This window comes from Buteo buteo, chromosome 10 (assembly GCF_964188355.1).
Source record: "Buteo buteo chromosome 10, bButBut1.hap1.1, whole genome shotgun sequence".
NCBI lineage: Eukaryota > Metazoa > Chordata > Aves > Accipitriformes > Accipitridae > Buteo > Buteo buteo.
The window spans coordinates 36,252,733-36,267,582 of record NC_134180.1 but is presented as its reverse complement, the minus strand read 5'-3'; the positions used below and the strand labels follow the sequence as shown (position 1 = coordinate 36,267,582).

Below are 14,850 nucleotides of genomic sequence, written 5' to 3'. Positions count from 1 at the left end.
TTCCTCTCTTAGTGGTTTACATTCCCATAATATTAGCGGCTTGAAAATGTGGATGGAGCTGGGCTATAGCACTTCTGCCGGATGGAGGAAATGGCGAGAGGGAGAGGAAAAGTGAAAGCAACAGGAGTGGAAGGCCAGTGAATTTAGAGCTAAAGGTTAAAAAAATGAAATCGTCCAGTCTGGTGCATTGGAAATCAGTTCTTTGACTCCCCTCACACTGATTTCGTTTGGCTTCTTAAAGACATGCTGCTTTAACTAGGAAATGTGTGTGCTGCCATGTTTTATTGGTGACAAAATGCTAGCTTGGTCTTGGATAGCTGTGATAATTTTTCAGTATTTCCTAGGTTTTTCTTCTGTATCTACAATACATAGTCTATATCAAATCCTTGCCTGTAAGTGTGGTGTGTGTATACAGTTTTACTCCTCTCTGTACAATGCAGAAGTCAACAGACACACCTTGATATATACACACCTGCATATACATACATGAATGTTTATATGTGTCTGTGATTGTATATGCATATATGCAACATATTTATGTCTGTACATATATACAATTATAGCAATGGTAAGTGCAAAACTAACTTTCAAAACAGAATAAACTCTGTCTTTTCCTTTTGAATGCTTGCATGCATGGAGCTGTAGGTGTGAGACTGGTAGCTTTGAAACTGAATGGTATGGCGCAAATGGAAATCACTACAGAAGGATATTGGAGATGATATAGCCTGTAGATCTCATGCAGACCATTTTGCAGTCATAAAGTTCTCCCAACATTTACTCTGCTTTGTGCTATACAGAAAGCCCAGCCACTTGGGCTTACAGGCAAAAAGGTTGGTTTTCTTGTAGAGCTGAAATATGGGCTGTTGAATGTTTGAATTTCTGAGATGTTTGAATGTGAGGTACCAGAAATACAACCTCTTATTGAGGCTTTCTTCTAAATAAAATGATATGCATTACCATTGTATACAAGTCACTTGGCTGCCTTTAAATATTGCCATCATTAAGTGGAAAGGGAATATATTTTGCGTGTTTGCAGAATACCTTCAACCACTGGAACTATGATCTGGAGGTTGCTGTGCTGTGTTCTCACACAGCTCATCTGCATCTCAGGCAAACTCCAACACCTTAAGAGAAAATAACACCCGAGATAAACACAACCAGATAATTCCCACAAAATCAGAAATGAAGGCAGGGAGCTCTTGGAGGGGGAGGGATTTGGGCTCTAGGGAGTCAGAGAAAATGGCAACTAGAGAAGTTGTGTTCTCTCATGTTTTATTTTCACTCTGTTGCTGAATCACAGGGACTTTTTAACACATAATTCATAAGTTTTACGCATGAAAACGCAATCATTTTGGGGAAATTTTGTATTCAGAAGGAATTTACTCTTGTGTTGCATCTTTTATATGTCTCTTTCTTCCTTCCATTTGTATTGCCATCCTTATGGTGTGAAACCACAGGAGTCCTGTTTCTTAAAAGTTTATCAAAGATGTGTTCCTTTTGACTGTATTAGGAAGTGGGTCGTGTCAGTGCTGTAATTCAGAGCTTCGTTTTCCAGTTAAGTGCTGCCCTGAGCAGAATTCTAATACAGAGCAGGAGCCAAACCAAGTGCAAACACATGCTGCTCCCCAAACAAGAAGGTATTTAACTTCGTACAAAGAAGGACGCTTCTAGTGAAAATTTCTCACATTTCAGAAAACTTCCTAGTAACTCCCTCAGAGTTCTAGGTGTTTTTTTTTCTCTTTTCATGGAATTACATTTTTTTCAAAACAGTATTTTCTTTAAACCCAAATCACCCTTCTCACCACCAGCGTGCTGGCTATTCTGGCATGCTGACAGTTTGTTAAATTTAGTATTAGTTGACATGGAGAGAGCAGGACAACTGCTACTAGCTGGTAGCTAAACTACTTGGGTCAGATGCGGACGTTGGAACTTAAGTCCCAGTTTCAATACATATTTAGTTAGTTATACACAACAAAAGAAAGTTTGGGAGAAATGATCTGCTGGTCAGAGCACTCGTAGCTGGATGGAGGCAGCTGGAGTTCAATCTCAAGGTGCAGATGGGGCAGAGCAGGGACATAAACCTCTGGATTTGTACCTCCCTTATTGTGTGATCACAGGCTCCTACAACTGCATGTTTAGTTTTAAAATTGTGTATGTTGGGGGTTAATCTGTCTTGTCTGTTATCTAAAACAGCCCATAAACAATGGCTAGTTAGTCAATATCCCATTACTGGTATAGGTAGATATGCTTTGTTTCTAATTAAACATTCATTGAACATTGTTGCTTACCCCCCCAACAAATGGTGGACTTTCAAAGTTCATAATTGCTTTCACTAATGCTGCTCCTTTCCTTCGTAAGACTTAACGTAAGAGAGGAATTCACAACTAAAGAGTGGCTGTGCAATGCCTAAAGCGATCTGCATCATGTATAGATTTTGGTTGTTAATCGTGCTGTGTGCGGTCTGTATAGTTTTTCCTGTCCTTGTTTACTCTTTTTTTCAAAATAAATAAAATTTAAAGAGAAGAGTTTATTAGCTCCTGCTGCTTACTATGTACTTTAAGACATAATCCGCTGTTTGTGGCATTACAATAATCTCTATAGCCAATAAGTAATTGATGTCACAAGCACAGGATTATAACCATGGCTCTGCAATTTACATAATAATACACCAAACTATGAAAAACCTGCATGGAGGTTTGTTACCAAAACAAACCCTTTAAAATACTGAGTTAAACTGTGGAATGAGTAGATCCTGAACCCTTGCTGTGTAAGTACATATTCTTCATTTAAAACGTGCGCATAGCCACAGCCACCTTTTTGTTAGTGGAACTACAAGGAGGCTTGATTCCAACTTGCATGTGGGGTCACACCATGAGGAAATGGTCCTTATTCTCTTCCTTCATTTCTGGCAGGCCCCAAGCTTTTGGGGAAGAGCAGAACAAAGCACAGGCAAGGTATTGGCTACTTCATCCATTCTTTTCCCCCAGTCTTAACTGGGGCAGAAATACCAGTGTATGTGTGTATGTACTGCATATACTCACATACTCTACACAGGCTGCAGAATGACTAGAGCAGTGGCTATCTGTGCGTTAATTTGCCTCAGCATTTCAGGCTTGAATTAACAAGAATAGAAGCCTATGAAATTGGGAGCTCTGAGTCAAGTTTGCCAGTTGGGTTCAGTAAAGTGATTGGATTTGCTTGCCATATTTTGACTTGGGTTAAAAAGAGACTGTTATTAACTAATCAAGGCTGTACTTTTACATGCACATCTGAGAAGATGCACTCTATATGCATAGTATACATCATCAAACCATAAAGTTGCTACGAATCGACCTTTGTGATGCTTCCCTGAGGTGCATAAGGATGCTTGTTATTTTGCAGATGCAGAAGGACAGAAAACTTAAGAGGCTTTCTGTCGTCATAACTCTCATTGGCAAAGTTAAGGATCAGTTCATTCCAAAGCAGTTCGTTCCTCCTCTCTTTCCTTCCAGAGATAAGGTAGTCTAAACGACTTTTTGTTGTGATTGTAAATATTTATAGTGAACTGATGGGCTTTTTTTTTTGTTCCTAGTGGTTCAGTAAGAATCTGGATACTATCTTTACGAGTGTTTTATATGTAAATAAGGCAACCTATAGATAAAGCACCAGCAGATGTCACTCAAGAATATGTGGAACACACTATGAATTTGTGTGACCAATAAAACTGAGCGTGTACATTGCAGATGGCTTCCGCTGCACCGTCGCTCAGGTTGCTCAGCCTCCTATGGCTGTTTCTTTGGGCAGTGATCTACTGCTTTTGGTAGTAATCTGCTTACCAAGGCTTCAGGGATGCGACCTACTACTACTGCCATAGGTACCACAGAGTGTTTGTATATGTGCCCAAAGATAGCTCTCATGGCTTTTCAATCTTTCATTAACCTTCGTTGTATTATTGTTCTTTCTAAACAGCTTTTGAGCACAACAGGACTGTAAGAACATTATAAATGAGTGTCGTGTTCTTGAGATAAATAGTTGAAGCGAGGCGAAGGAGAGGTCTTAGTTACTTGTTTGGCGGTGTTTCTGAAAAATAAGTAAGTACCATGTATTCTTGACACTTAGGTTTTGGGAAAGAAATATGCAGGTGTCAGATATTAAGTAGAAGAGTACGTGAAGTGGAAGGATGAGTAAAGTAGCTGAACGGTTTGGCGCTGTCTTTCATCATTTGGACTCGGTTCTGATTCTAAACCAAAGTTGAGTTACCAAATATTGCAACGATCAAATGTCTGTAGAGGTTGCTGTTAAAATGGTTTAAAATGCTCATTATAGCTCTTAGCGTGAGCGATAACATATCCCAAACCACTTTATAAATGTTCTACCACACCTATATTATCAATAATTGATTCCACAGAGTAGGCTACAGCAGATGCAATTTACTAAAATCCCAGTCAAGTGTCAACAAGCTGACTGGTTCGTTTTATCATTATACCAGGAAACTTTAGCAGCTAATCATAAAGGAAGTATAAAATATGAGATCTTGCTTCATTATATGAACAAAAGCCTGTGATTTCAGGATGGGGAGAAAAGATTATTGCTTGGCATAATGTGATTTAAAAAAAAAAAAAGAGAAAAAAGCTTTAAATCATCAAATTGCCCATTTTAACAGTATTTGAATTAGTGGCTTATTGGGGTCATTACTTAAATCAAGAGTTTCTCTTTGGAGATAAATCTTGCACTCTGAAGGGAAGGAGGGTACAAGTAGCGAAACTTGCATTTGAGAAATTAGACAGATGTGAAATGCTCACTGCGTTATATTTACTTTTTTCTAACACCTTCCTCTATCTAAGCCTTCATTAGAAATTTTTTTCCAGATGTTGATTAGCCCTGAATAGTTCTTAAACTGTCCAACAACAAACAAGTAAAAGAAGGTTCACACTCCTCTGTCACAAAAGCATCTTTTGGATAGGAGCAAAACACACTGAGGTGCACAGCTTGTCACCCATCAGGTAGCAATATGAAAGGATAGGACACAGCCTTTAACCTCTCCCCCTCTGCACCTTCCTCCTCTTCCCTCCCCTCTACTGTAAATCCCTCCAGTGCAAAACCAAGGACGCTTATGGTGGTGCTTGTGGGCAGCCGTGTCGTGCCATCCACACTGTGCCAAGTTGCACACTTGGGATCTCTTTGATGTTTTTCTGAACTTTTGGATTCTTTCACGATACAATGGTAAAGGATAGCTTTCAAAAGCATTGACATTACAGAGTGTGGCAATAATAAAGGCCATAGAAACGTGAAATTCACCCTTCAATACATACTCAGTTTTATTTTAGGAGAAGATGCACTGGTTTCAATTACTCTTGTGTCAACACGGTCAGTTTATAGAAGAGAAGCACTAATTTAGAAGTCAAAAGGAAAAGGCACAAGTAGTAACAAATTGTGGCAAAGCTTGTGGCAAAAAAAAAATAAAATCATGCACTTGATTTCAGTTTTAAACCCTCTGAATTGCATAGTAGATTGAAGGTGGTAGGGAGAGGCACCTGTTCAAACCACATTAAAATTAGATGGAAGAGATCAATAGCAGAGACCAGGCTGGGTAAAATACATTTAGGAAGACAAAGTTCTCCTGTGGTCCCAGAGACTCAATTCTGGCTTTGTGTGGGTGGCCTATGGCAGGAGATGTTAGTGCGATGGGCAGCCTGCCTTTGGGTTCATAGCTGCAGAAAACACTGCCCGCAGAGTGAAGGCAGTGAAATGGCACAAGCCCAAGAAGAGCTTTCGAAAGCTGAAGTCAATCTCAGCTCTGGGCTTAGGAGTTTTATATGGAGACTCTGAGCAAGGCAGGTAGAGCTGCCCTTGTGGTCTAGATTTCTCTAGACCTGCCAGAGCACGCTGTCTCCTGGGACATGGGTGCCCGGGACTGCCAAAGGAGCTTCCAGCACCGCAGCCTCGTGTGTGCAATACCTGGGTGGCTGGCTGCCACCTCCATCGCTGCTTACCAGCTCTCCTGGATGTGGGGGGCTTGGAGATGATGTGCTGGGACAGAAGGCAGGGGTAAGGATATCTTTCGGATCCTGGCTGGAGGAGGAGTGTAGGAGTAGGAAGATGACTTTATAATTGCTTTTTTTATCACTCTTTCTGACTGTATTGACTTTATACTTGACACAGCTTTGGCTGGCAAGTGAGGCCCAGATACATTCAGAATTAGATATGACTAGGCTCATTCTTACATGAGAAGAAAATCATCGGTTGCTACAGAAACAGCTCCATATCAGTCTCGTGGGGCATCTTTGCATCTGGCTTTTTTTCCGTCTCTTTTGCTAATCTGTAGATAAGAGTCACAGCAAGTGCAGCACATCCCACATCTATATAAAAGGTTGGAGGAACTCTGCAGAGAGCAAAGTGTGAAAGAACATCTCGTAGATAAGCTAAACTTAAATGAATGAGTTAATTTACACCCCCCTACCATTTTTTTTCTAGTTTTGCAACTCTCGCTGAGTTAATTGAGGTGAAAATTAAATGACACCAGTCAGCAAATATTTTAAAGACCACCAACATCAAGGAAGAGAAAGGAGGTACTCAGGAAGGGAGTTACTAAGAAAAATTTAGGAAATGATCTGAGGGGCGAGTTAGAATCTGTGTCGAGAAAATTGCATATTGCAATGGAATAATAATCCAGACTCACTTCCAGGCAAGTTGTTTAACTTGATGAATTAAGGAATTAGTTAAAAATAAGTGTATATTATGGGTGAACAGGGACCGTTCTGCACACTTCAGACCAGCTCACCAGCGAGGCTTTTCAACTGGTTTTCTAAAACGTAATGAATTCTTGATGCTTAGTAGATTAATATTTATTGAGTGAATCAATGCTTAATTTATTAAAAATTTGCCTTCCTTGTATTTTAATATAATTTATTACTCATCAGTGCTTATTGCATTAATTAAAGATTGTGTTAATTTTGTGGAAGTGAACGCGATCTGCTGCAGGTTTGCTGCAGAGCCCAAATGCACTGTAGGGACTGTGCCTCTGGGTAGCACCAAGGATAGAAAACTGCAGGAGGTGGGAAGCTGGGATGAATCACCAATGGCCTCTTCCTGCCTTTGGGCTTTCAAAGAGCCAGCAAAGTGAAAATGAAGATGCTGCCCCTTAAGGGTAGGACAGGATTATAGCAATAGAGATACCGTGGTGACACAGGGAACGTTTCGGTTTGCCTCTTATAAATTATGGCCGATGCTGTGTAAATCTTTTTAGTGTTTCTCCAGGAATGCCTTTTTGTCAACATAGGTGAAATCCAGCCTTAGCGATATGGGAAACTGTCACCTCTCGCCTGACCAGGGACAATAGTCGTTACATTTCAGTGCTCAGGTTGTAAGGAATTCTCGGGACAGTAGGTTGCCCAAAGACTGGGATAGTCCCAAGCATCTCTGCAGGGGCAGGTGTTTGAGAAGTGGAAAATTACTAAAGGTGGAACAAAAAAAGCCAGACATCTTGTGAGATGAGTCTTTTGAGAAATCTGTCAAAACAGGGAGAGGGTGATCATGCTGGAGGGGGGCAACAGCTGCAATTTGCATCTTTCAGCACTGAAGGGAGAAGCGAATATATAAAGCCCCACAGCCATGATACTTCTGCTGCAATTATTTTATTAATCTTTGTGACACTTGTAATGTCTCTCTCTCTAAATTCAAATTCTGCTGCTTTTATAGCTACTCATAAGTGTGTCTGTATGTTTTTTTAAAAAATCCATCTAGTTACTAGACTGCTTGCATCCAGCTGAGCCCTGGAAACGGCAGAGAGCTAGCCCCTGAGATCTGCGAGCAGGCTTGAATTTCTGGAAAGTGATTGGATCCATAATTAGTGCATTTTTGCATGTTTAAATGCACGATTCTGGAAGACACTTTGCTGTTTCCTCCTCTCCGGGGCTTGGGTGAGTGTGCACAAACTTCCCTTGCTGAGCGAAATTAGAGAAACCTCTTCAAGGTCCGCTGAAGGTCAGAGCAGAGAAATTTTTTCTCTCTCAGTGCACCGGGCAGGCAGCAACCACCGAGCTCCAGGCCAGAGCGTGTGGGTGGAGCCCGTGCCAAGAACCTGGTGGCATTTCAAATCCCTTGCAGCAGTTAGGTGTTAGATGCAAAAGATCAGTGCTGCTCCACTTGAAGTCAGAGAAATAACTTGAGCTTGAAGTTCGACACATACACAAAGATGTCCTGGATCTGGAGTTGATTTGTTTTTTCCAAGGACAGCTTGAAGGCAGCGTCCAAACAGGAAAAGAGTTACAAACTGAACATTTGACTTGTAATAATTTCATTTTATTTCCCATTTCGTTTAGCCTATTCTATATGCTTTTGTTTTCCTGCAGTATCAAGTTAAACTCTTCAGGTTTTTATTTAATATTTATTTCTACCCTAGCTAATAGACTCAAGTCAGGACCAGGGCCCAGCTGGGCTACATGCCTTTCTCTCTATTCCAAATCTCTACATTTTGCAACCTTCTTTGATGCAGGATATTTATATTCCACCTTTTTTCCCAGTAGAGAAGCTTTCACAGAGTATAGGCTTTGGATATATATTTTCTGCTTTAGCTGTTCATTAGATATACAGCATTTGGAGTTCCAGTTGTGCCGGGAAATGTAAGCAAAGCTTTTGGCCCAGTGGGTGCTAAGCTCTGGCATTTCATAGCTTTGTACATATGAATCAGGATTAAGGCACAGGATCTCTATAAAATTTAGCTCATTAGGAGATGTTTCGTCTTACGGCTCCCACTGGGGCGGTGGGTCTTTTGCTTACGCTATTGCTTACTGTGCTTTAGTGCTCACTGGGAAAGGAGGGTGGGGTGAGCAGCCCCCAGCAGAGTAGAGACAGAATTTCTGAATGGTTCTTGTGGAGGTGACACAAGGCAGCAGCAGGGTCTTCTGCTCTCTTTTACTATTACCCTGGCGCACCTGGGAAAAGGCTTGGCATCGTCTGGCCTTAGTATTTTATAATAAAGCAAATATGATCAAGCACACTGCTAAGGTCATACTCAGAATGACTTACCAGAGTTAAGAGAACAAGGAGTACCTATGAAAACAGACAGGAATGAATTTTCTCACAAATATGATTTGTGTCGTACAAGAGTTCAGGTACCGAAGGCCAGGAAGGTTTCAGAAAATGTGTTTTTTCAGCTTGACACCCCACTCAGCTTCCCAGCAGGCCACATTCACTGTTGGGCATATAGCTCAAGTATATTCAGTAGATGGTCAACTGGGTCCATGCACTTTAGCCAGTGAAACTTTACTTACAGAGAAATGATGGGTTTGGGAAGGAGTTTCATCAGTCATAATTTCCAAGGAAGAGTGTTCACGGTAGGGAAAACCAAGTCAATGTTTCCTCCTCAAGGACTTTCAGCTGTCACCCAGGGAATACAGTGAATGCAGTGATGAGAATTAGATTAGAAAAAGATCAATAGGGCTGACAATAAATGAAAGTAACACAGACATTATTGAGCAAATTAGGAGAGAGAAATTAAACTGGACAGTATAATCGTCAATGCCAGCTAGATACACTAATGTTGGGCAAAGTTAGGGAGAAGACAGTAAGTTAGAACGTGCTATGAAGAAGAGGCAGTAAGAGTCTGTCTGTGAGATAAAGAAAGCCCTGCTGGTGATGGAAACCTCTCAGCCCACAGGAAGGTGAAAAAGGACGATAAAGGTCCAGGAGCACACGGATTTCAGTGACAGGCTGCAAAGAGGCAGTGGTGGGGATATCACCTAAGACTGGGAATATGGAGTAGGCAACAGCCTTGGCTACATGTTACAGGGGAAAGGAAACCTCAGGCACACCCCACCATCACCAAGGCGTTGGTGAGATAGCTTGTTCCAGGCAAAAAATTCTCCTAACCTTCTTGTAGTACAGGTTGGTTTGCCCTGTGAAGGTTTGCAGCCCTTCCAGAAACCACTCATCTGTTTAAACTTGATTATTTTCCATAATAGCTCCCTGTATTTTGCTATCTGTACAAATATCCAGTGATGATCAAGTCTGGCAAGCTTTTGGGGTGAGGGATATCTGGTGGCAATGAGATCCATGGGCTGACTGCGCTCAGCATGAAAAGAAACTTTCCTTTTATCAGACTTGAGTTTGTCTAGATCCTCTTACATGTCTTTGAAAGGTTCACCCCAAGGCGATATAATTGTGTTTGATCACATACAGGCTATGAGTCAGTGATTGATATGAATAAAGAACTTAGAGTTTCTTGTCTTGGTTCCTTGTCTTCTTCCCTGTGGAATCAGAAATCACTTTTATAAATATAGCGGTCCATCTGTGCTTCTAGCTATCCATTTCAAGTATATGTTCCAAAAAAGAAATAGTAACACTTTATAAGTGCAAATAAAAACACATTAAAAGGACTGAGCAAGGGGTTTTTTCTTCCTCATAAAGTACATGTGGATCCCATCCAAAAGAGTTACTGTGAGCCATGTAACTTGTAATTAATTCTGCTATAAATGTCAGAACACTTACTTTGCAGGTCTAAGCTGACCCACTAAAATTAGTCCCCTTTTAACAATTCCTTTTATAATTTGTTTTTCAGCAGAAACGGCAGCTTGACCTCCTGACGATAACCAGCCCTGGTAAGTGAGCTCTGCCGCACGGCTCTCTTCTCTTTTCTTAAAGAGATGGTTGTCTAAATGTGTTTTTTCCCCTGTCTCTGACATGCAAAATGAAAAACACTGTTCCCCAGAAAATCTCTCACGTAATAACAAGTGACAGCTATATTGTGCTTGGCAAAGCCCCGGGCAGTTATCCGTTCACAGAGCTGCCTCTTCAGACCTTTACTCTATGAATTTGAGTGCTGATATTTCTTTAAGCCTCCTGGGGTTACAGTTAGCGGTATGTCTGCAGGGCAGATGCCCTCGAATTCACAATGTGTGTTCAAGTATCACAGAAATGCAAGTTTGACTTTCCTTGGTGGCAAATGTGAGCAGTTTGGGGAGCAAGGAGATGGTGGCCCTCTATGTGCGTGGTGGGAGACAGGAGGTCCAGGCTTAGGGTGATCAGAAAATATTTAGGTAAAATTAAAATGCTTTAAATGATCTGCATCATATTGGCTTTTGTCATTTGCCTGTTGAGGAAATAACCCAATATGTGTTATATTGGGAAAGTGTTGGGCTCTTTGGCATAGTGAGCGTTGAAGGTCTCAGCACCGTGATTGAAACGCAGGTCGTTTGAATAGTGCTCCTCTTTGATCTCAGTTCTTAAGGCTGCGTAGTTTTCATTTATTGCTATTTTTCTGGCTCGGTTTCTTTCCATTAGCTGCTACAGAAGTTTACTGCCCACCGGCTTCAGATGTAGACCGTGCTTGAATGGTGCTACCTTTTGGTTAACTTTTTCGATTTTTCAGATGTATGTATTAAGCTTTCAGGTTGGCTTTAACTGGGACTAATGAGTTTTGGCTTTAAGTGGGAATAATGTGTTAGCAAAATGAACAGGTGTTATGGAACGTGAACAAAATGTGACACACATTTGCTTGGATAACAATTTTGCATCAATAATTGTTCTGACACTCTAAATGTAGATATCATCTGTGACATGGTCTCTCCTTCACTAACCTTGTTAAAATAATAAGAATTAAAATAAGGAGGAGGAACACTTTGTTGGGACAGATGTTTGAGGCTATTGGCAATTGCATCACATTTTTGCATGTTCACTTTTCATGCAGTTTGCAATTATGTTAATGTATGCTCAGGGCACTTGCTGATAAAAGCAACAATACAGTGTGATACAGCCATTGTCACTATTCTGACTGTAACTTCAAGGACAAACATGGCACATTTTTCATTTTTTGTATCTTCAGCATTCCCTATTTCTAGAAGAAAAAGAAAAAGATCTCTGAAGGTCTTAATCATAATAAACACTCCGATCTCGGATAAGGGCACCAAAGTCCACAGACACTTATTTTAATAAGAGAAGAAGAAGGTTGGGGACCAGAATAACTTAATAAGAGACTTTTCTGTAAAACAAATTTTATACCTTCCTCATCATTTCAGGTACAGTATTCACTGGAACAATGAAAGGGTTGACTAAGTTGAGTTTGTGCATAGATGTGATCACAGTAAGTAGCTATCACTTCAGATCTCTCAGTTTAATACAGCAATCTACTAAATCAACACAGCAATTACTTGGAAGGCTCAAAATAGCTTCCAATAACTGCATAGGTAGACATACTGCACTAAAAGGGGGGAAAAAAGCTTTCCATAACATGCATTTTTTTTCTGAAATTCAAGGTTTACCCTTTGTTATTTACCCAGAAATCTACACTAATTGTTTACACTGGAAAAAAAATAATATTTGTGCCATGATTATATAATTGAGTACCTACAGATTTGCTTTCAGTAAAGCCATTTTCAAAAGAAGCCTGATGCTGGATCAGGCCAAACTTACATGAGAGCCTAAAGCTGAGATTTTTCAAAGAGGCTGAAAAAGTTAGGCACTTAATTCCTAGTAGGATTGGAAAATGTCAACCTGTGGATTAAAGGGTCTAGTTTGGGCCCTACAAATATAAAAATAAAATAAAATAAAGTAAATTGGAGTCTTGAGGCTTTTATCTATCTTTGGAGACTGCAGCTTTAAAATACTTCATTCTTTGAGTCCTAGCTCTAAGATCTGACATCAACAGTCTGCTTTTACAAAGTCGTGATATCGTTTATGATGGCTGAGATCGGCCATAATCACTGTCATCCTTTAATTTACTGATTCAAATTAGGCTATTTAGTTGCAGCTGTTAATCCTCTGGGACTTGTTCCTGTTCCCCACCTTGCCGCAGGCAGGCAGCCTTCATTTGTGGAGGAGGTCACTCAGCCTTATTTATAGTATGAGAGTCCTCCGCGTCTCACAAGTTGTATCACCCAACAAAGCCCCATTGCTTAATTGTAAGAATAGATAAAGGACTTCAAAACCAAAGGTGACCTCTGTGATTTGCACTTCTGTCATGACGAATATCATCTTTCTTTTGTGTGTGTGTGAAATTCTCGAACCGGTTTTTGTACGTTTAGTCAAGAATCGCTTGGTGATCCGTCGCAGGTATGACAACAGCTCTTCTCTGTGTGCCACTAAAAAAATTTCCATCGATCAGCCAGTTAATGAGATTAATTGCAAGGTAAAATAATGCCATTAGTGTCAATTAAGGGGTGTTGAGACACAAGTGCCAAAACATTCAAAAGAGATTTTGTGGCATCACGGAAACCTTAACATTACCTCACGGCAGTCGGGCCGTTCCCCATGGCCGTGGCTGTTGCACGATTCCCCAAGAGTCACCGATGGGTAGGAAGCGGTGCCCATCCCTCATGCCCTGACTCTGCACCCTGGCCGCGCTGTGCAGAGCCCACGCCGTGAGGGCGACCCGCCGCTGCCTCTTGCCTTACTCCAGACGGCTTCCAAACACCGAGCAATGGGCGTGCGGCTCTGCAAAGCCTGGCAGAACAGGTGCTTGACTTCAAAGCACATTTGTATGTTAAACTGAACAGGTATAGAGCATTAATCTGTAACCTTCACTGAGGGCACTCTGGGAAAAATGGGGAAAACAAAAAAAAAAAAAAGAAAAAGGAAGAAATGCAGCAGGTGAGAGCAGCAGCTCCAGCTACACATTTTGTATGCAACATACAGAGCTCACCTGTTCCAGTGCCCCTAAGAAAACAGCTACAGAAAGCACCCCGATCTGCCCCAAACTGGAGGAAGTCTTTGCTTTGCTCTGGGTCTCCAGAAAGAGCCAGCCACAAATGATGCATATGCTGGGAGCAAGCCAGACTCCCTCATGCTCAAATATATTCCTTTGAAGTAACTGACACCCATGTAAAACGTGGAGGGGAGTTCACTGCTCTGCCTTACTGCTGAGTAGCTGGAGGAATCAATGCTCTCGCCACACTCCTTTCTTCTTGCCCCTTGACATGTGAGTTACAATTAGACTGTAACGCGCTGTACGGTTCGGGGTGCCGGAGTCAGAGCTGATGTGCGCAGTGGGGTGGGGGAAAGACGTTAAAAATTCATTAGTAGCTGGCAGCGACGTGCTGGCAGGGAGTGGGATATAATGAGATTTAAGTTTTGGTAATTTAAATTTTCTTTAAACTTAGGTTTACCTCTGAATTTGACCCAAAACTTTTCCTTAACACTTCTAGTTGACTTTGGGTTTTAGGACCAAATCTTCAGGTGGTTTAATTTGTCCTTGCTGCACAAAGGAGCTGAGGATCTGCCCTTAATTTGTACGTGTTCATGTTCTAGTAACACTTTGAACATGCCCGTACAATCACATCACATTTTGTGGTAACCACTCAATAGCTGCAAATAAGTATCCCTGTTTCCATAGCTTTTCCATGGAGACAAAGCTTTTTGCATCTCCTGTGTTTACGATAATAATACAGCTTTCCAATTTCTCTTCTCAGTAAGGTAAGTTCATCTCCCATTGAAGTATTTTTTAATTATTGATACCATAAATGGAAGTGTGTTGGAAACTATTGGCTTTGAAAATAGCTAACATGTGATATTATCCAAGAACCATCAGGAAAAATCTTTTGAAATTCTCTTTGATTCAGCTGTCCTCAGGGCTTTATCCTTCTCTACCAGTCTCTCTACTGCCGATTTAAAATAACATTCTCCTGAAATCAGTGCAATGTCAGGAGAAATTCATCAGCACTGTAGGTGCATGTTTCCCAGATGTATATAAACCTACTACATTTGGCAGCAGTAAATTGATTGCATTTTAAAAACCTGGGATAGTTGAATATTCCATAGTGCCCAGCTTGGCTACAGCATGGAATACAAAGTATTTTAAGTTTCTTTCAGCTCTGTTTTAGGTGAAATAAAATAAGACCTGACTCCATAATTCCTGCCTTTTGATTTACTCAGGTTTTC

The 14,850-nt window shown here is 40.9% G+C and overlaps 1 protein-coding gene across 1 annotated transcript in view; it reads left to right on the top strand.

Moving 5' to 3' along the window:
• AGBL4 (AGBL carboxypeptidase 4) overlaps positions 1-14,850 on the top strand; it is a 957,921-nt gene that overhangs the window by 489,324 nt on the left and 453,747 nt on the right. Inside the window, exon 5 of the mRNA XM_075037073.1 lies at positions 10,538-10,577. Coding sequence (XP_074893174.1) covers positions 10,538-10,577 — 40 coding nt within the window. The remainder of the gene's footprint in view (positions 1-10,537; positions 10,578-14,850) is intronic.